The sequence below is a fragment of the Triplophysa rosa genome, linkage group LG19 (assembly GCF_024868665.1).
Source record: "Triplophysa rosa linkage group LG19, Trosa_1v2, whole genome shotgun sequence".
Lineage (NCBI taxonomy): Eukaryota > Metazoa > Chordata > Actinopteri > Cypriniformes > Nemacheilidae > Triplophysa > Triplophysa rosa.
In genome coordinates, this window is record NC_079908.1 from 12,997,204 (window position 1) to 13,018,863 (window position 21,660).

The 21,660-nt window shown below is 37.5% G+C and overlaps 3 protein-coding genes across 9 annotated transcripts; 1 reads left to right on the forward strand and 2 right to left on the reverse strand.

The window, feature by feature from the left end:
- Positions 1-5,121: 5,121 nt before the first annotated feature.
- il7r (interleukin 7 receptor) lies at positions 5,122-9,335 on the forward strand. Of its 3 annotated transcripts, none has more exons than XM_057361220.1 (9): positions 5,122-5,431; positions 5,682-5,853; positions 6,747-6,858; positions 7,097-7,242; positions 7,358-7,503; positions 7,604-7,754; positions 7,925-8,036; positions 8,118-8,190; positions 8,278-9,335. In XM_057361220.1, exons 2-9 carry the CDS (start codon positions 5,784-5,786, stop codon positions 8,620-8,622), a joined length of 1,155 nt encoding a protein of 384 aa, XP_057217203.1. In that variant the 5' UTR covers positions 5,122-5,431; positions 5,682-5,783; the 3' UTR covers positions 8,623-9,335. The 3 variants fall into 3 exon arrangements, with proteins under 3 accessions (XP_057217203.1, XP_057217202.1, XP_057217201.1); XM_057361219.1 differs by having other exon boundaries at positions 5,685-5,853; XM_057361218.1 differs by having other exon boundaries at positions 5,122-5,853.
- A 227-nt stretch (positions 9,336-9,562) lies between these two features.
- Positions 9,563-11,994, reverse strand: capslb (calcyphosine-like b). 4 transcript variants are annotated; one of them, XM_057361223.1, is made up of 5 exons: positions 11,846-11,994; positions 11,488-11,635; positions 11,133-11,310; positions 10,836-11,045; positions 9,607-10,662 (listed from the first exon to the last, which is right to left on the reverse strand). In XM_057361223.1, exons 2-5 carry the CDS (start codon positions 11,622-11,624, stop codon positions 10,558-10,560), a joined length of 630 nt encoding a protein of 209 aa, XP_057217206.1. In that variant the 5' UTR covers positions 11,625-11,635; positions 11,846-11,994; the 3' UTR covers positions 9,607-10,557. The 4 variants fall into 4 exon arrangements, with proteins under 4 accessions (XP_057217205.1, XP_057217206.1, XP_057217207.1 ...); XM_057361224.1 differs by having other exon boundaries at positions 9,607-10,538; positions 10,627-10,662; positions 11,488-11,994; XM_057361222.1 differs by having other exon boundaries at positions 9,563-9,715; positions 11,488-11,994.
- A 276-nt stretch (positions 11,995-12,270) lies between these two features.
- On the reverse strand, positions 12,271-20,562 carry lmbrd2b (LMBR1 domain containing 2b). Of its 2 annotated transcripts, none has more exons than XM_057361081.1 (18): positions 20,470-20,562; positions 19,330-19,521; positions 19,126-19,229; positions 18,935-19,033; positions 17,915-18,082; positions 17,616-17,826; positions 17,427-17,501; positions 17,225-17,338; positions 16,959-17,142; positions 16,664-16,845; positions 16,203-16,336; positions 15,908-16,013; positions 15,618-15,715; positions 15,442-15,545; positions 14,966-15,012; positions 14,692-14,806; positions 14,449-14,575; positions 12,271-14,356 (listed from the first exon to the last, which is right to left on the reverse strand). In XM_057361081.1, the coding sequence occupies exons 2-18, from the start codon at positions 19,501-19,503 to the stop codon at positions 14,293-14,295; spliced, it is 2,106 nt and encodes a 701-aa protein (XP_057217064.1). In that variant the 5' UTR covers positions 19,504-19,521; positions 20,470-20,562; the 3' UTR covers positions 12,271-14,292. The 2 variants fall into 2 exon arrangements, with proteins under 2 accessions (XP_057217064.1, XP_057217063.1); XM_057361080.1 differs by having other exon boundaries at positions 20,365-20,479.
- Positions 20,563-21,660: the final 1,098 nt, after the last annotated feature.

Sequence of the window (21,660 nt, forward strand, 5' to 3'; positions counted from 1 at the left end):
TTATTTTATAGCGCTTTTACAATTTGCATTGCATCAAAGCAACTATACAAGAAAACCAAAACCAAGATAATCAAAAGTTGAACACATGCACGCACGCACGCACGCACACACACGCTTTGGTTGACTATCCCCGTGGGGACAGTCCATAGGCGTAATGTTTTTATACTGTACAAACTGTATATTCTATCCCCTATCCCTAACCCTATCCCTAAACCTAAAGATCATAGAACACTTTTTGCATTTTTAGATTTGTAAAAAATATTGTTCTGTACAATTTATTAGCTTTTTTGCCCCTGGGGACCTCAATTTTGGTCCCCACGGTGACACGAGTCCCCATGTGTTGGTGTGTATTCAGGTTTAGGTCCCCACCGGGATATACAAACATGAACGCACACACACACACACACACACACACACACCAAACAATAAAAATAAAAAATCTGATCAAACTTAAAAGTAATATGGAAATTGTCATGCATTGCAACACATTTCTTCTCACTTTTCGTGTTTCGTCCATTTTCTCTGCTGCTAAAGAAACTCTTAAGTCTCTTAAAAGTCCTCCTCGCTACTCCTAAAATTTTGGACCCTAAGGGCTCTTTTAAGGGTTAAGATACTTTATGAATTACTTTATTCTTTACTAGGATCTTTTCTGTAATTCTAAGGAGAAACGCCCACATTTCAAAGAAATTTCTTAGAATTTTGTCACTAGGAGCAACTCTTTGCGCTAAGATTTTTCATGAATACGGGCCCAGGGGCTTCAAAACTCGATTTTTACAGTTCGCGGGTATCACATCGGGCATGTGAACTACGCATGCTCCTTGACCTCGCCAACAAAGCCACGCCCGCGTGATGACGTCAGACTCGACACACCAAGGATTTAGCGAGAGCCCGTTCCCCTGAGTGTTAAAACAGGCAGCAAAATGGCTGAGGAGAATAGGACTAAAACACGCAATTATTTGCTGAAATTACAAGCAGCTGTACTCGACGGCGATCCTTACGACTTCCCTATGACTTACAAGAATCAGGTGTTCCTGGACACTGAAATGTTGCATGGAATTGCGTTTCCTGATATTGTAAGCAGGCATTTTGCTGAATGTTTTTCCCCTCACGGGGGCGTGCTCTGGCGTGCTCACGTGGTAAAGTGACGACACGTCCATACCCTATGACATCGCCATTCAATAATAACTTCTAGTTTATTTGAAGCGTAACATTAATTTTACTCACCGCTGCAAAAGTGGTGATATATTAGGAAAACTCTTCCTCGTGTCACAGCATTTTGCATCCTTAAAAGACACAAACATCATTTTTTATGCGTTTGCAGACGTACGTTTTCAAATGAATATTAATGTTTATATGCAACATAACCTACGGTAATACTAGCGGGTTCTGAGATTTACAGTGAAGCTCATTAGCCTATTGAGAGGAACAAAAAATGAGGAAAAACTCTTTAGCACATTTATTTGTAGGAGTGTTGCTGCACATCACAGTCGTATTTATGATCTTTTCAAAGTAATTTATACAGTTTGTGTGTGTTTGCATGTTTCCTCTTTTAATATGAAAAACTTGGATTTTGTGCAAGCGTCTGAATTTGTTTGTACTAAAAACATAATCAACAGCAAAACTGGCCTATGAAAGACTTAATAAATGCTGACTGAATATAATTGTGTTGGAAGAACCTTTCTTTTAAACCTCGAGTTTGAATAACGCTACGTTCTCCTGCAGAAATACACTCGCGTTACAGGAGGCTTTATGGGCGTAAATCCCGGGGGGGACAGAGGGGACACGTCCCCCTCCCATCCGAGGGTTGCCTCCCCCAAAATCACGCGGTCTATTGTGAAAAATATGTTTATATATACCTAATATAATTTTGCAAGTAGAAAAAAATACAAATTCAAAAAAAAATGCGTTTTAAGTTTAGAAACGGTTGAGTTGCCCCTCCCCTGCCTCACAGTGGTTTGGCCCAATGCGTGCTTTCCCCGTTCATCTCACCTACACTTCCAGGTATGTGGTAGTATGTCTCAGTTCAGTGGTTGTTGAACTCCAGGCTATTTTATTCACTTTAAATGCAGTGATTCTCTTTAATGTAGTTGATACTGATTCATTCATAAATTAGTTGTGGCAAAAAATGCTGATTACCGATGTATTTTTCCATGAATCTGCTATTTTAGCGATTAAAACGTTACTTAGCTAGTTAGCGTTAGCTTTTTTAGTTTACAATACCTTGTTGCATAGTGCATCACACACTGCAACAAACACGCCGAAGCCGTTTCCCATGCATTCTTTTATTTGTGGTGACCTGTCATAATGTTAACGGCCACAATTAGCCCGATCCTTGCCATTCAGGACCCCTCACGCACATACCAGTGACAATTTAGTGACTGGCGCTATATTTAGCGAATTTCAGACCCCTTCTGTCCACAAAAGGTGCACAGCTTTCATTCAGTTGGAAAATGTCGTTTTCTCAGCATCTATTTTGTGAAGTGTGTGCGCGGAGGATAAGCTAAACATTTAGTTGACTGAAACTCACGCGACTCATCAACGAGTACAACACAGAATTTAAGCATCTGTCACCGTTACTGACTGTTTGGGTACACGAACATGAACATAGTACATCTATGCACATTTCTTTTATATATCTTTTTCACAATAACAGACATTGCTTTTAAATATCATTGTTCAAATCTGACTGTATTTTTGTGTCCCCTTCAAAAATTGCTCTTGAGAAATTATGTTTAGTGTCCCCCCCTACTGTTAAATGAAATTTAAGCCCATGCTTATGAGAACACAAAGATCCCAACCTCAACCAAAACGGAGAGAAGAGAGTACAGAGAACGAAAGACAAAAAACAGACAACACTTATAGGAGCACCGAGCAAAGATAACACATGAGCACTATATGCAGGGAAACCACTAAAGCTGTTGTTGTGAGATGTTTTCGCGAGATAGGGGCCTACAGCTTCAGAGTGTGGTTTCAGAAGGGAGGGGGTTGGGTTTTGGGGGGGTCTCAGCCCTGTGTGAATAAGGACCAGGTTACAATGTTTCAGAGGTGCCTTTTAGCCGGGTCGGGACTTCTCTGCTGATTGTAATTGCCACCGACTGAAGGAAAAGATGTCTCACTGTTTCTGGAAATCCAGATGACTGTGCCCAAACACGTGGAGTGTGCTTTCTCCGTCATGTTTTCTTGTTCTCACATGATCATAGTTCAGCTACGGCGTGTTAACCACAGTTGTCGCCCACGGACGCATTCAAGAGCACTTACACTAGCAGCCTTGAACCCCACCTCCTCACACTGATGCTGTGCCAGCTTACTCTAACCCCAAACATATAGACTACGGCAAATATAAGCTGTGATATATAGGGGGCAACAGGGTTAGTTGTCAAACAGGCGAGCTGTGGCAAAGGTGATATCTGAGTTAAAACTAAGGTTTGTCCAGTAGATGTTTGACAATAATATTATTAATATTATAGTTGATTTCAGGGCATATTATCACATGTTTTGAAAATATAATACATTTATATAGTGATTCAGTAAATGTATTGATAGCTAAAATGGTTTTCTATACACTATAAAGTGTACTCAAGTTATTGAGTAAACTCGTTCACTCAATTTAATTGAGTAATGGGTCTCCCAAAATCTTTGTCATTGAATGAACTTGCTTCTGCACAAAAATACACACCAAACTGCATTTGACATGCGTTTTCATAATGTGAAGAGAAATATGATGTGTTGAACATGGTTCATGTATAACAAAGCAAACACTTGTATGTGACCTTACAGATTTTTACAAAAAATTCTTACAGACCTTAGAAAAAACATCATCAATAATGCTTAAAAAAACGTAAACCTTTAGAAGTTAGTTAGAAAATCAGTTCTTATTCTTATGACCAAGCATAAAGAATAAAAATATTCAGGCACAAAGGCTTATGGGTATTCCTTGTGCAATTTTTACTCATAATTTTTTGTGTATGGATTTTGTAGGTTAAGGTAAATGAACTAAGATTCTTAAATTATGGATCTAAAATGCAAGTAGTAATGTTAAGTAATGTTTAGTCTTGATTTTGGTACAAACAACAGTAGGGTTTACAGTAAATATAGACACTTTATTATATACTTTATTACTGTTTCATATACATTTCAGTATCAAAACTGTTTTACTGTAAATTTGGCTGCAAATAAAATTTTACCCCATATTGCCATTGACGTCAGCATCATTTTGAAAATTTAGGTTTTACTATGTAGGTGGTTGCCGGTCAGACATGACCATAAAATTGTTTAGATGTTTCAGCCTTTGCACAAACTCTGTCATTGTTTTGAAAGGGCTGAACCTTGTTGCCAAAAAAAGAAGATGGGATCTTGATTTCTTTAGGGATTACCATACCACAGACCACAGCCATTTCTGTGAACTTTTAAGGATCTTGTCTTTGACAGATTGAAGTGCCATTAGCCTTCACAGTGAGTCAGTGAAGAACTGTATTAGTCATGTGGTATTTGCACTGTAAAACTGTGCACTGTGTTGAAGTGCGTATAGGCGATAATTTGATTCAACCTTTGGCTTTTAGTGTGCATGAAATGTTTGGGGTCCTGTATGTATGTTACAAAAGCTATCAAGGACCTGGTAAATGCAGGAAGGGTGCAAATATACTGGCGGGTAACCACAACCTCTCCACAACACAATCACACGAAATACACTAATGCTAATAAAGGCAACAAACATTACAGAAGGACTAGCTACTGTAGACAGTGGGACATAGTATGTATCATTCTTGACGATATATATTGAAATGATCTAGTCTGGCATGTTGATGTAAATAAATGGCTGTCAGATGTGTATAAGATACAGTTTGGATATGGAATGATTCATATAAATTCCCCTAAAATCAGTAGTTTTTTAAAGATATTTTGTAGTTCAGTCTTAATTCGTTTGGCTTGCACATTTTGTTTACAGGCCAAGTAGTAGCACGGATTGACATGCGCTGGCCTCATTTTTACACAAACTCAATTACTGAAGGCGACAGGAAGTGGGTTGGAATTGGTTACCACTTGTTTTTGTTTTTAGAAAAAGGTACATGCTGAGATAGGACTTTGCATTTCTTATTTACCTGCACATTTTGCAAACAGTCTAAAGTAAAACTAAATGAAGTTTTTACTCCACGCCTCCTATATATAACATGTATTTGTTTTAAAGATGAGTAACATTCACGTTAATGCACTAAACCAAGTTTTGTCTTTTTATATCTGATGATTATTTCTATTTTTTTATGAGTAAATATTACAGTGCATTACTGAAATCTGTTTTTCTGTAACATGAATATATTTTTTATTTTTTAATCAGGAGAAATGTTCACATTGCAGGTTTGATTCAGGCAGAAGCGCAACCTTTCTCGACTTATGGTTTGACCTAAAAAAACTGCTGACTGCTGTCCTCCAAACAGTAAGGTTATAGCTGCTTCTCATGGTATAGACAGATTTGTCTTCTCGTTTATGTTGTAGACAAAATGTAAATCTCTTGAGTTACTTAAGCACCTAAACACTGTAAACTTATTATGTTCTTTGAAATCTTATTCATTATTTTTAGTTCTCTGCAGTTGAAATTTTCACTGCACTTTTACTATACATGTCTTATATCCTCCCTCCCTCTGTCTCTCTCTCTCGCTCACTTTGTTTCTCTCTTCCTCTGAAAGTAGTACTAAGAGTTGAACCGTGAGCCTTCACTCTTGTCAGCAACTGTGTGTGAGTAATGAAGACGGGTCTCTTGGCGACTGCTGCATATTATTGGATGAGAGATGTCGGGTGTATTTTTGATGCTTTTTGTTGTTTTCTGTCCTTTGATTCTGTCTGAAAGTGGAGATGATGGTAAGTCATTTGAGTGTAGTGCATATAATAAATATTTGACTTAATTTACTATAAACTACTGCAGTATACTACAGTTACTCACTGTTACCTTTTAAATGTTTTGAATGCGAGCTGCTATTATAAAAGTGGCTGCATGGACCTTTGTTCAAATGTCAGAGCTCTCTGTGTATGACTGTGTCGATTGGGTTCAGCCAAATGGGTTAAAATTGTATGATCATAATCATAATTTCACTAGATGTGCCCATATAGTGTATACTATTAATGTGGTAAACAGTTTTGACTTGCTGCCCTCGGTGGGGTCGTTTACTTGAGCTCCGATTTGTCACCCAAAATACCTCCACCCACCCACTCCCCTTCTTTCCTGTCCCCCGGACAATACTGATGAATATAAATGCAAAAGACAGGAGGCAGACATTAACGGCATGAGGAATGCTAAAGGGGTTACGTCGAAGCTGCTTTTATATCCTGGATGCATAATCCTCCCAACCTTAGGTTTAATCATTTTATCAAATCATCTGTGCCCTCACTCATAAAAATAAAGGTGCTTCAACATGCCATAGCAGAACCTTTTTGTCTAAATGGTTCCATAAAGAGCCTTTACTGCAGAAGAACCTTTCTGTTTCACAAAAGGTTCTATGTGGCTAAAAAAGGTTCTTCAAATGATAGAAAGGCAAGAAAGAGATGGTTATTTAAAGAACATTTGACTGAATGGTTCTTTGTGGAACCAAAAATGGTTCTTCTATGGCATCACTGTGAAGAACCTTTAAAACACCTTTATTTTTGAGATTGTTTGGTGGAAAGTGTGATGCTTTTTCCTAAAATAAATGTAGTATTCATGCTAAGAAGAAAGTCACAAGAAAAACTCTGTTTTCTCCTATCTGATTTATTAAAAGATGTTCTTGATGATGAGGACGTGACCTGTTCATCCAATTTGACCATGAACCAGAGCAGTCTCACCTGTTCTCTGATTGGCGAACCGATTGTGGGAGTCAAATTAACACTCTGGTATTGAAATCATCTTCATTTTAGACAAACATATTTCTGTAAAAAAAGTAATTGCTTAATTTCTTTTGATTTGATTGATTGATTACATAAATTCCCTTATAATTATTTGAAAACATCTGTCCATAGCTGAATATCTTAAAAGTGAATCTGATAATGGTGTATTTGGTTGAATGTATTGTGTTTGGATCCGTGCATTGGCTTTGACTGAATGACAAATAACAAATATTTTACTTTTTAGCTATAGGACTGAAAAACTAAACTGTGCAAATGCAATTCAGGGACCACGGGACTTTACTTTTCCAAATTTGACCATTTTGGCAACATATGAGCTCCGGATTGAACCAGGAGAATATGTCAAGAAAGACATCAAGCTGACAAAATTTGGTAAGTACAGAATTCCTTATAATAATAATAACATGTCTTTTAAATTACTGTGTATACTTTCGGGCCTAGAGATATACATCAGATATAATTTTTCGTTGTTTTTTTGTCATTACAGTTAAAATACCAGCCCCTCAAATAAAGTTTGCCAGGTATATAGAAGATGCAGAGGAAAGCTTCATATCAATTCAACACAATCATGATTATGTTAGAAATCCTTTGTTTCAAGTGGAGATCTTTAAGGAAAATACTGATCCTAAAATGGTACAAACTGCCTACAAACACAGTTTTCATCATACACATGACCTCTCCTGAAAATAAAGTGCATTGACACATTTAACAACAATTAATGTTTTTTTTACAGGATTTTATTACTAAACAACAGAATATAACTATAAGCAGGGATAAACTTGGTGGCGATGGTGTTTACAATATTTGTGTTAGAGCAAAACCTGTGGATTTTTTTGACGGCATGTGGAGTGAATGGAGTTCAAAGGCCAGTTTCACTATTAAAAGTGAGTCATTTACATGAGACGTAACTGAAGTTAGAGATGTATGCCATTTTTAGTAAGCTAAAACATAATCTGAATGAGATTTATTTATGTTTGAGCTATTGAAAGGTTTGTTCCATTGTTTTGGCTTTAATGGTGGAAAGGTGTGATTATAATTTTAACATGTTTTACAGCTCCTGGCAAAACAAGAAACATTGATCCTTCAACAGTCACTAACATCATCATCACATTCTCTGTATTTTTGGTGTTAATCATCGGTCTTGGGACGTTGCGATGGAGAACACAGTGAGTTTATATTGCTATTATTTAAGATTCATTGTTTATACCTTAAAACTTGGTATTTTACTAACTGTTTTACTCCCCCAGTATAAAAAACTACATGAAACCAAACATCCCACACCCAAAAGCAACCCTTGCACAAATACAACGAGGGAAGGAGGTAATTTCCATTTGTTATTTCGCACTTCTGCTTGATTTATCCAATGTGGAGGCCTGCAATGCAACTCATCAATTATGTTCTCTTTAGGGTTTTCCTTTCATTTTCAGCCCTGAGATATTCAGAGACACCTTCATACACCGCGTGGATTACGTTGATGAAAAGCCAACCGCAGAGGAGCTTCAGGAGGGTCTGGATGAACGCCGCTACAGTCAAGTGAGTTCCACGGATTCTCGGTCTACATCCGTGTGTGAAATGGACACGAATGCGACGGAACTGCTTCCGAGAGAGCAGTCCCACTTGAAAATCGGATTGTTAAGTGAATCCGATTTTCCTGAAGAAAGAAAATGTGGATCTGAGGGTGTAACGGCCCTTCAACGAGAATGTAAAGATGAAGCTTATGTCACAATGTCAAGCCTTTTCAAAACACAATAAAGACTGGATTAAGACAAACACAAATCAAAGACCCTTACAGGTTGTGCTGCTCACGTGTTCGAGGTGTAACCAAGATTGTATATTATGTAAAGCATTCAGTAACCAAAGAAGACTGTTTGAGATGTGCTCACAGATCATTTCACTTTTAGACATTACTATTATTTCCAGTTTGGGGCTCTGATGCGAATGTGTAAATATCATAGCATTTATCATGATAAGAAATACACAGACTTCTTAAGGAACATATATATTAACTCCACTGGGTGATGGATGAATGTAAGCCTTCTATAGCAGTTTCTGGTACAGCACTAAACCCAAAATATAATGGACAGAAGTGGTCCCAAAGACAGTCCATTATTCTCAAGTCATCACAGACCTCAATAACAGCTGCTAGCCTTGGTGTTCATAACCATCTATCTGTCTGTCTGTCTAGCATCTATCTGTAGCAATCTGAATATTGTGTAAAGTGGGATAATGTTTGTCTTACGTAAACAGACGTATACTATGTGTATCAGGAATGTTAATTAACAGACTTAAGTAATCAAATTATTTAATATTTTGTATGAATAATTCTACTATATAACATCAGTATAAGCCCTTCAAACTTGCTTGAAAGTATAATTCATTTGTACGATCTAAATTCTGTTTAGTACGTATGTGACTTTTAACTTGCAAAACATGTATAATTATAGCCTATATAAAAACATCAGTCATAACTATTTGCATATCTATCTTTGTGAATCACAAGACAACATCACACTAGTTTTAGCAAAAGCATTCAACATGCAAGGCATTTTACACTAAACATTGTTATCATTAACACAACTCACAACATAATTTTAACTATTCATATTTTTACAGTGTTTGTATTGCTCATCCTTTCAAATTATAGTTTCACTGTACAACCGTACTGTAACCTTAAATTTCACAGGTATCAGAATACAGTCTCAATAATTAAAAAAATCATAAACCTGTTTAAAAGCATAAACACTCATAGCCTCCATGCGTTCTTCATCATTAAAATGAAATACACATCACTATCGATAGAGGCGCTGACTCCACTATAGTAGTTCCAGAATTCATCTTTTGTCACCTGTGGATAGCAAAGACAAAGCATTATTATTAAACAAATGAATAACTGTAACAGAAACCCTGATCACCTAGACCACAAGCCAAAAGTCAACCAAAAGGATAATCCCAACCCAGACAGACAGAAAGACATTTTGTGTGAATTTCCAACAGATTTCAACTGACTTGAGTGTTTCTCACATTGGGATCCAAGCAACTGCAAAAGACTTTCATTAGCCAAAGGAAGATGATGCACAATACCTGGCAACAATACCACACCACCTGTTTGTCTTAGATGATGTGGCTGACTCGAGAATAGAACAGTACAATGCAGGTGCTTGTCTGCAGTGAGAAACACTGTTGTGGTATTAGTAATTGGCTGATGTTTTGATTGTGTGAAGTAGATTCCCAAAAACCCAAAGTTAATAGTTGTTAGACACCGAAGGTAAATGTGCGACCTTATTTTAAGGCTTGACCCTGTCAAAACTGTTCCAGTTGCTTTTAAGAAACCAAGTGATGTCACATACTTAGTAAAACAGAATATGATTCTTTGAAAATGCCATTTTTTTCTGAAATAATAAAGAAGTCTTATATTTAAGATGCTTATGTATTATAAAATAAGACATGGTATGTTATGTATAGTGTGACAGCAAAAAATGTATACAGTACATTCTGCTATTCTGAATATGAGAAAAAATATTGAAGATAAATGTTGCATCTTAACACAATGTGATCTAAGAGCTTAAAACTAAACAGGGTTGATAGAGTCAAGACATCAGTTATGACGTTGTTCAACTGGATCTGACTCAGAGCTTTTGCTGAAGTTGGATCCGTTTCTGTTCTTTACCCTAAAACAGATGTAGAAGTTTAGTCAAGCTTCCATGCGTTTCTCATCATTACTATAAAGTAGACGTCTGTGTCAATGGAGGCACTCACGCCAGAGTAGTAATTCAAAAACTCCTCTTTTGTGACCTGATGTATGAAGACATACAGCATAATGAAAAATAAACATTGCAGGACAGAAATATAATGCTAGGAGAGAATCGCTTTGAACCATAAACATATAAATCTACAACTCTTTGTGCAGTATTATTACATCATCGTTTCTTTATCAAATTAGATATTGGTGTTTTTTGTTCTCATACCTTCCCATCCTTGTCGTCTGGAGAATCAAAACTGTCCAGGAATTTACGGAATACTTGATCCTCAGTCCATTCGCCGTTTTGATATTTGGGGTGGTTTTTGGCATTGTACACTCCTCTTAGATCCTCAACTGTAACTACGGCATCTCCGGTCTTATCCAACTTTTTAAACGCTTGTAACACAACTTCCTTTCTGGCATTAGACATGGGTGGCTGCATTTGACGTTAAAACAACATGAGCAGATTGCAGAAATTATATTGCAGAAGATAAATAAGAACACATATCTTCAGTGCGTTTACCCTTAGTGTGATGAGGAACTCATCAAAATCAATGAATCCACTGCCGTCCTTATCAAAGCGCTGAAAGAGATTCATGGCCTCTTCTTTCTCTATAAGCACCCCGTAGTCATTCAGTCCTTTCAGGAATTCTTTCAGGTCCAGTGTGCGATTGTTGTCATCATCCATGATTCTAAAAGTCCTGCAAATAATAAACTGTTCTCATATCTATACAACAAAAACCAGTAGATAAAAACCTAAAATCATTTTTATCCGTCTAGAGATTTTTTCAAAAGCAGCTTTGCTGATACTTTATCTTTGATCTTAAATGAACATTAATAGCCAGATGTTCATATGACATTAGTAAAGCACACCATACCTGCCCAGTCCCTTGATGCCCGAGGAGCCTCGTGCCAAACACTGCAGCCTCAGACGCTCAATGGGGTCTGTACACTCCGCCAGCTGCTTTTTCGCATTTATTGCCATCTCTCGATCATGCCTTGCTGTCCCTGCCATCTTAATATAATCTGACGTCGAGTACATGTTTTAGGCAATTTTATACACACGTAAGTAAAACGTTACAGTTGAAAGTATTATTAATTTTGTGGACAAGCACGGAAACAACATACACTTCACAAAATCATTATCATAAAAACCTCGCTTATCTTCAGTACTGTGCTAAAGCTAGGATACACAGTTTATAACTTAAAAAAAGATTATTAATATGATCAAATCACCTGGATTTCCTTAGCGCTGCTGTGCTTTTCCTGCTTTAGCGTTCCGCTGTTTCCATAGAGACGAATTCTTCGATTTGATTGGTTAGAATCGCTACAGGTGCACAAGGCGTTTCGACGTAATGCTCGCTTTTTTTTAAATAAAGCTTTTTAACGATTACTAGCTGTTAAGCAATCGTCATACGTACAACTATTTCATATTAATTCATTATACGTTTATACAACTAATTATAACTGAAATAATGATATCGAATTAATTCATAACCGATTGTTTGATGTTCCTAATACTTTATATGAGAAATATACAATCGTTATTATAATTCAAAATATACGTAATGAACCCCTAACCAATTATTAATCAGTTTTACTAAATTATATTTTTAATAATATTATACTTTCCATAAAGAACACCAAAAAGGAAGCAAACATCATTTAATCAATAATTTATTCATATTTGCAAGATTACACATTATGCATCTATTTAGGGTGTTCAACAATTCAAAAACACTGAGAACCAACACCAGATATACAAATCAAGTTTGTGTATTCCAGCATCAGATTCCAGCTGACCTTCATCTATAAAGATTGACCATATAGGAAAGAATATATCTCATTGGCAACAAAGTAACACAGTAAAGAATACTGAATAAAGAAAAACAATGCCCTTTGTATTTATACCTAAAGGGCTTTAATGAAAGACATTAATTTGAGATTAGATCATGACACTGTTGTGAAGAGAAGATTTTTTTGCATTTTATTTATAGTAGTGAATACACCACCACTAAGAGCTGCTACAGGACATCCTGTGAGAAACAAGAATATGACTTCTGAGCATATTCAAGAGAATACCATGCATACATTTACACTGGATATATCTGATGAGCGGTGAGCCTGTAAATGTTGTACATGTACAAAACTGTACAAAAAATACATATGAAATTCCTTCATAAACTGTTATAATTTAGTTGCCATGTCTTATAAGCTATAACCATTATGCATTTAACAAACTTGTATACTCAATGTATGTTGTCTTTAATAAAACTCATATGATAATGAGATGGAATGGTTGGCTTTAAGGATGAACCTTTTTCAAGGATTTAGTAAAACCACATTCCGGACACACTTTGACCCTACAAAACCAGCCCCAAGTTTATCCTCTCATTTAAAGATCATCAGAGCTTTGCAGAACATGTTCTGCAATGTATTTTAGTTACATTATGGTTTTACCTACTCCGAAGTGAAAAAAAAAGATGGCAGTGCAAAATATAGATAGCCGTCTAGACATTCAACCACACCTTTACCACTAAAGTAGTAAACCTTCAATGCAAAACAGCTGTGCAAGGTCAATTATACTAAAAGTAACAAACATAACACACATAAACACACAAAACAGGTGATGTTCATCTATGTACCATTGTCATAAGACCAATAACTAAAAAAAGATAAGCGCAAAGAGCACACATCCTCCATTCAAACACCTGGCAGTTAATTTCGGGTTGGTGCTCTTCCCAAAAACCATTTTTAAGATCATAATCTAAACAGTTGTTAAATAATGTGTGCAAACCAAACTACATAAATAATACAAACATTTGTGAAAATAAACATTAGATTAGTTAAGATTTAGATTAGACTTTTTTTTTTCTTCGCTAATAAAATATAAGAAACAAGAACATGTTTTGAATGGATGGAATGTCAAAATATGAATTTCATTTCCCTTGTCATTTCTTCTGTTTCCAATTAATGGGTGTGTTCATATGGACGACAATTTATCTAAATAAACTATTTAAATGGAAAAAAAACATTAAACCGTTGGGATACAGTGTAACAAACTTTTGGAAAGTTTAAATTGTTTTCGCCTGCAGTAAATTCAGATTTATATTCTTCCAAACATTCCGCCTCTGCTAATCTCTCTGGCCTTTAACAAAACAATCACACATACAAAAAACTGTATTTTGTCGGACAGCTTATATCTAGACCTCTCTATTCAAAATTACAATGAACACCGATGGGCCACAATCAGTTTAAGTGCTCAGGCACATAACCTGATGTCTATCAGTAGTAAATGATGAGAAACGGTCGTGTCTAATGTCAAGTCCTACCATTCTGTAAAACACCTTGCATGACTCAGTGCTCCGACACATTAACTTTGACTCATTTCTTGAAACGGTGTATAACACATGTAGGCAAAAAGGACACTTCCCATTTGTCACAAGCAGCAGTCTAACTGCCTGGCACTTCAGAAAAAGAACGCTTGTGTTTGTCAGCTTCTCAATGTGGCTGTGTGTTTATCAGGAAACATGCAGGTAACTACACCGCATTACAGGATACAGGAAGTAGATGTTTACAATGAGAGGCAGGCATGAGATGAGTGTTTTTAGAGGTAAAGTTTTGCTTTCTTACAGTGTCATTTCACAAAGGAGAATGAAAACGGTCTTTTTCTCCTCCTGAGTTTAAACATCATCAAAGATTCGGCTTCGAGAAGAAGACATTGAGAGATACCTTCCACCAGCATGTCTGTGGGAGAGAAAACAAAACAGCAAATGCAGTCTCAATAACAGAAAAAACTGCACAATTAAACATCATGAATATAAAAATCTTTATCTAACCTGCCAGTTTCAGATTGCAAGGGATCATCAGTTAGTGTTTCAGCATTGAAGTCCAAAGGTTCAGCATCTTGCAGTAGTTCAATACTGTCTCTCCCTGACTGGCCACCACCGCGTGAGTACTTGGCCTCTTCTCACAAAAAATGAGAACACAAATTAGATCTATCAAAGTTAACATATTAAAACCCAGACAGGATGGGATACAAAAGTACTATTGAAAACCATCTTTATGGATATTAAACATACGCTGATTTGCATTTGAATTCAATGTTTCTCCATAGTTGGTTTCCTTCATCTCCGACATGGTGGTCCGGTTTCTGCCAGCCATTTCATCACGTTGTGCATAACGTTCTCTCCACTCCTGACATGAAAAGAGTGACCGTGAACACCGCCACTTTAATCTGAAGTTCGTTTAGTTCTGTATTTTATGGCTGTTTGTATAAACACTTTCACATATTGGAATAATTGTGTGCAGTAGCTATACAGGACTGGCTACAGTTCAGAAATCGGATGTTCTTACTCTTCGTCGGTTCTCCCCATCCTCTATTCTTTGACGTTTTCTTCGTTCTATGCAAAAGACAACATGATTAATTAAACGGATGTCTTATTTAAAACCGGAAGAGGTTAAATGTCAGCGCTTGTGTAACTGTCCTGTGATGAGCCGTGGTTTTTCACCGTTGCAGAAGAAATGTAGCAATAAGCAGAAAGTGATTAATATGTAAATCATTGTTGATTCCTGTATGGCTATTCACCTTAGCAACTAGAGTTGACATCATCTTTAACTCTACAATTACAAGTACAATGTCAATGTACGAATTTCTTCACAAAATCTATTTTTTTATAAAAAAAAAAAAATTGAAATTAGTGAGCCATCCCATGTTCAAGCAAATGCAGTGTTCATTTGAAAGGTGGTGTATGAAAACAAATCTCAACCTTGCATGATGGGAAATTTTATTTCTACAAAGGCTAAAAGTGTAAAAACTCCAAGCGACTCACCTCTGCGGATGAGCTCCCTGCCCTCATCAATGAGGTCAGAGGTCATTTCATTGTCTCCCGTGAACTGCTGGAAGCCCAGGAGGTTCAAACAGCGTGTGCCCAAGCTGGACAGAAATGAGTCATAATTTGGTTGTTGACAATCATTTCAAATCTCTGATGATATATGATTTATTTACCTGAAGTATGTAGCAATACAGAGGAGGACAATCAGCATTGGGTAATAGATGTAGAAACCATTTGCGATAAATGACAGAACCCGCATGGAACCCATGATCTAGAACAGAATGTAAAGTCAAAAACTGTAGCGTGTAATTGTTTTAAAAAGATTTGAATCTCTCTGAACATTTATTCGAAGCCGTTTTAAATGTATTAAAATAAAGAAAACACGGTTAAAAAAAAAAGTTAAATAAAATAACCAGAGGACAATGAGTAAAATACAAAACAGCTTCAATGGCAAGGGACTCACAGAGGTGTATGCGGTCTGTTCCTTTGCCTGGTGAGATATGGCAGAATCCATATGAATGAGTCCCAGGAAGTTTAGACAAAGTGGGGGAGTCAGTCGGCAGAAAAGCCTAGCATACCACACACAGGTTTTTTTTTATCTATAACAACGTCTGCAAACAGTGACAAACTCAGAGAACAACTAAGTTAAGACAATAGTGTCATGGCGTGCATTTAATATAAAGCAGCACTTTTGCATACCACTCACTTTATAACAGTAATTCAATAAAACACACAATACCAGTGAATGTGTTACATACATGCCGCTGAACTGAAGGCTGTAAGCATCGGTTTGGTGATGTGAGGCCAGGTAATAGTAGTTGAAGACTCGGATGCGGAACACAGTTGAGTAGACGCAGGTGCAGAGAAAGAAGATGGTAATGAAGCACGCCATCTAGAGGTAAAAAAGAAAAAGTTCAGATCATGCCAAAATCGCAACTTTGGTGTAGGACAGGAGTTGTCCTTTTAAGTCAGGTAACCAAATAAGACTGGCTTCATATTTATTATATTTTGCCATGCAGATGCTTCCTAAAATACACATTTCACTGGATGCACATTAAACTACTGACGTCAAATTCTTATCTTCAGAACCATAGTTCAGAACCAAGATTTATACTTGAAATCAATAAAAGGACAAAGAAATGATTTCCAAGAAAATACAATTATTCTGTACATACAGAGATTTGAAGTGTTTTACATTACTGAGCTCAAGCTGACTGACCTCAATGTACAGATAGTTGTAATCTCTCTCAGCCAGCTGGATGAACACAGCAAACAGCGAAAGAACGGGCCGAGTACTGAAGAACGTGCACTCCGACCAAACCACAGCCACAGAAAAGAGAGCCATAACCACGGCCACCACACGGTAGAACCACTGCTTCAGCAAGCATTCCCAGTACCACTCTGATGACAAGACCAAAACACAGTACAGAAAGGGCCAAAACAGCTAGACCACACAGGTAATCCTATACGTGCTAAACTAGTTTATCAAACGTCAGGTCTAGCAGAACACTGACCTACTGTAGGGGTGCAGACGTAGAGTCTGAACCAGCCTACTGCTTCTGGAAGGGCAAAACCGTGAACAAACTGTCGAGAGGTGCTGGTTTCGTTCCTGGCAACGTCCTCCAGGTGAAAAGCCTGCTCGAGCAAGATCTGCCACTGAACGTGCGTTCGATTGTGACGTTGCACGGCGTAGATCACCTAGAAAATTGAAAACGCGTTACCCTGGAACAAAACTTTGAACAGATCCAAGATCAGACCTGAACGCCTGGTGAATCTGTACCTGCTTGTGTAGCTTTGAAAGGCTTCTTTCAGTGGGGTATGTGTTTTGTTTATCATCAAAATCCTCATAGTTATCCATGTTCCTCCCCATCTTCTCCTGATATTCAACGGGACACTGAAAATATTTGGATTTAAACAAATGTAGATTTAGAAAAAATCCCAATGCAGCTACAGCCAGAGGTCCAAATAAGCCGGTGTCTCACCTTTCGTAGAATAGTGTCAACGCTCTTCCTTAAGGGATGGTTGTATTGAATCGATTCATTGATTTTTCGCACTTCCTACCACAAAAATAAAAGAATGTAAGAAATCTGACTCGCATCTGATACAACCTCTTAAAACACAGCCCATCGGGACTCCTTTATTTACAGTATACAAACACCTATGGCTTTCACCTCCATGACATCCTCCAGGTTCTCCTCCGAATCCGCCTTCTCCGTCATGAGCTTGGCTGCTTTGAAGTAAGTCTTGATCAGCAGGTGACCCTGACGCGAGGCCTCCCAGTACGAGCGGGGGATCTCAACCAGGCCGTAACCCAACAGCAACACAAGCAGGAACAGACCCCATGTGTTGGCTGCAGTGATGCCGATGGTCTGTAGCTCATACCTGATGAAGTGATACCCTGTTAAAGTTCAATGCTTTATGTAATAACACTTAAGTAATACCTTTGGAAAATAGTCAGTATTATACAGACCATGAGAGGTGCCATTGAGGGTGCACGGCCACGTAAATAAGAAGGGAGCCGAAGATGAAAAGGTATGTGCCATAATAGATGGCATTCTCAATGAGGGCCGTCTTGATTTTTCCAGTGATGGTGAAACCACCAGATCGCGCATAGGACTGCATGAATGGCAGGAGAAGCCTAGGAGGATAAAATACGGCCATAAAGCACCAGCAAACGTTTAATGTTATTTGTATGAAATGTTTCTTAAGATCTACAAAATCTTTTCATCTAAAGGCGTATGCTTAAATTTTTACAATTATTTTCGTACACGAAAGCATAATCGTGTCAACACATTTTTGTTAATAAAACTGTTATTTTAAAAATCATCACTATCCTTCCAAAACCTTGGATGTCCAAACTTGCTGTTTTTCAGAAAATGGAAGAAACACTGTACTTTTTAAATGATTAAATACTGTGTTGACACGCACTTTTCAATTTATTTTATTGGTTACATATTTGCAAAACCCAGTGACAAACATAAAGGGTGACTAATAATAATGATTTATGGTAAAACATAAAAATCGTGAAATATGGAGATACGAGGTTCCAGAAGGACAGCAACGAACGAATAACAAAGGAAAAGCAGTCAATAAGAGCCCAGAATCGATGGAAACACCGGTTTCAAATTTAAGGGTAGGACCTCAAAAAGCTGGTTGACAAAATGCCAAAAATGCACACAACTTCCAAGAAAAGAAGCTAATAATATAACAATGTATTTGGCATTTTGACTAGTCATAACAATTCCCATTTTTGTAATTATCCCATTTGTGTAATTCCATATTTCTGACAAGTTTATTTTGATTCTGAAAAAAATATTAACAAAGAATGATTAAGTGACCCTACACTTTTAACTGGTGGTTATATACATCTTGGTTACGTGTGTGTTTGTACAAGCAACTGATGTAATGGCAGTGATATATTATTAACACTTCACGGTAACAAAGATTTAACAAGCTATTATGTAGTCAGAAAAGGGCAAAGATTTCTCACCATGTTAGACACTGTGAGGTCCAATACACAACTCTCCAGAACACTGGCATGATGCCATTTGGAATATAGCTCCATGGTTTATAGCACACACGTGGGGTGCTTTAACAAAAGGATCAAACATTTGTTCAGCAACATGTACATCAATAAGGAAAAAGCATGCAAATTCATGACTTCAGTTCACTCCGTCATACCTTTGACTGGGTGAAACTGAGGTATTTCCAGTCGTCTGATTGGAAGTGACAGGGCTGACAGACGGTGTCTGAGCATGATCTATCAAACACTGTTTGTAGATCGTCTAAAATGCAACAACAACAAGTCACTCCAGTTGAGCATTATGAATTTAATTTGAAATGTAAAAGCACTGGATACTTTTCAAGAGCGTGTGCCAAACCAACCGTGCTGACATCTAGAGGAAGAATGAAGACGATGAGAAAGCACAGATACCAAGCCAGCAGTGTGCCGAAGAGAACCATGCGCTGCTGCTTCTTGAAGTCTCCATAGCGATGCAAGAGGAACAGGGCCAGGAAAAAGACCACCACAATCTCTATACCCAGCGCTGCCCCGCTCATAGTGTACTCTCACTCCTCCTGGAAGTAGAACCGACGGAAAAAAAAGTAGGAGAGACCGTTGGGATGGGTGTCAGTCTCTCAGATATTGAGCTTGTTGTGATTTTGCCAAGATGTGATCAACATCTCTCGTTGGTCCTGTAACAACATTCTTGTATCTAAACCTAACTGATAGGAAATAATAGGTTGCTATGAATTGTATACAAGCCCCTAACCCAGCCTTAAACCTAAATCTACCGTTGAGCCTAAACCTAAACCCACAATCTGATTTGTTGATAGAAATATTTTTTCCAGGACCAATAATGATGTTAATCCAGAAACGTTCTGTTTGGTTCACATTCACCCTGATACTGACATGCCATCTATTGTTTGAAAACCAGTATGTGAGGAAACTGACAAGACACAGCTAACAGGTTATGCATGTGAAAGCTCTTTGTTTTTCCTCATTTGAGCATGATGTACCCCATCTTGCTCTAGTTGTAAATTCCAAAACCGCATTTACTATTGGATGTTGGCTGCGTTGATTTCCAAATCCGATAGTCTTGCTCTTTTTTGCTTTATCGATTTATTTTTATTTTTGGTTTGTCTTAAGTGCACCCAATTCAACCGATTGATGATGACACTAATTTGAGTCCGAGTCTGCAGGCGATCTAACGTTAACCGGTTTGCCGAGCGTTTAAAGCGCACGCACGGTAAACAAACATGCCGGAAATGCATTTTTTATTTGTACACAAATATTTACATTTAGAATTAGGATTGTTTTTAAAATGAGACGATCTGTCAAACGCAATCGCCAGCTGATCAGACGACTTTCGGGCAGTGCCCGTGTTTTGATCTGAATCACGAGATCTGAATTCGCCTTACCTCAGATATGTTGAGGTGAAATATTTAATGAAACAGGATGATGATAATCTATTTCACTCCCGCAGTAAAGACAAACACACAGCCATAAATGATCAATAAAGTTACCTAGACACAATCCACATTTCACTGATTTCCACAAAAATCACAAACGTCACTTCTCTGACGCGTTTGTGGGCGTGGCTTCGTTTCTTCTTCGCGGGTGTTTATTTACAGCTCGCTAAGCAAGCCGCCCTTAGATGTAGCGTCATCTAAAGTACGAAGACGCAAATACATCTTATCTTAGGTCTAATGAAAATAGCTTGCGGCAGATGGTGATGATGGGTGCTTCATCTTCTTTTGGCATGTATCTCATTTCAGTCAAGTTTTCACGTAAATGTAAATTGATGTTTTTTGTATCGAGTTAAAGATCGGAGCACAAGGATTGTGATCTCTAAAGACAATCTCACAATGCAGTAAGTTACTCACAAAGTTGTCCGAGATTTCTGGCAAAGTCACGAAGGTGTAACGTTGTCATTAATATTAACTGACATTATCCACGACAGACACAAAGTTAAAGTGTAATATGCTTATATGTTAACAGTTGTGGCCATTTTAATGAAGTTTTGGAGTAAATTCAAGTTTTGACTTGCGATTTGCGCACTAACGAAAATATTTACGTGATGTGTCTCAGCTGGCTGAAATGGTGTATTTTACGTCAACGACGCACACTCGGCCTTTCAGCTTTAACTCAAAATTTCACATCGAACTGTGAATGATGCTTAATTTTCCTCATTTAAGTTGCACATATAGAGATATCATCATCTAGTAAATACGTATCTGTTATATTTATTGCATGTGCTTCTGGAAAATTTTACTTGAATACAAAATATGTCCTGTTTGCATTCTAGTTAGAAGAGCAAAATGCAGGTTGATGCAGTAGAATCATTGAACTGTGATCCTCAGAGCAAGCGCAGCGCAACAGATAGGCTACATTAATGGTAAGTGATTATCTGTTCTTTTTACATGGGACCCTTCCGTGCTCTCTTGTTGCGTTTAGAGAATCATCAATGGGACATATAATAATTAGGCACGATTTCATATAACGCAACGAGATAGTAATAAATATAATGCGCGTTAAAGTATTATTTAAAAAAAGTGATTCCCATGTAGACACAATGATATCTTTGGAACTTGTCACGTTAATTTCGTCTAAACGCAAGAAAAAGAGCGACACGGGGTGCACATGTCTGCAATGTTTTACAAGTCACAAATCGAGGCATCTTCATGCAAGGTAAAGGCTGACACCTAGCGGTTGCC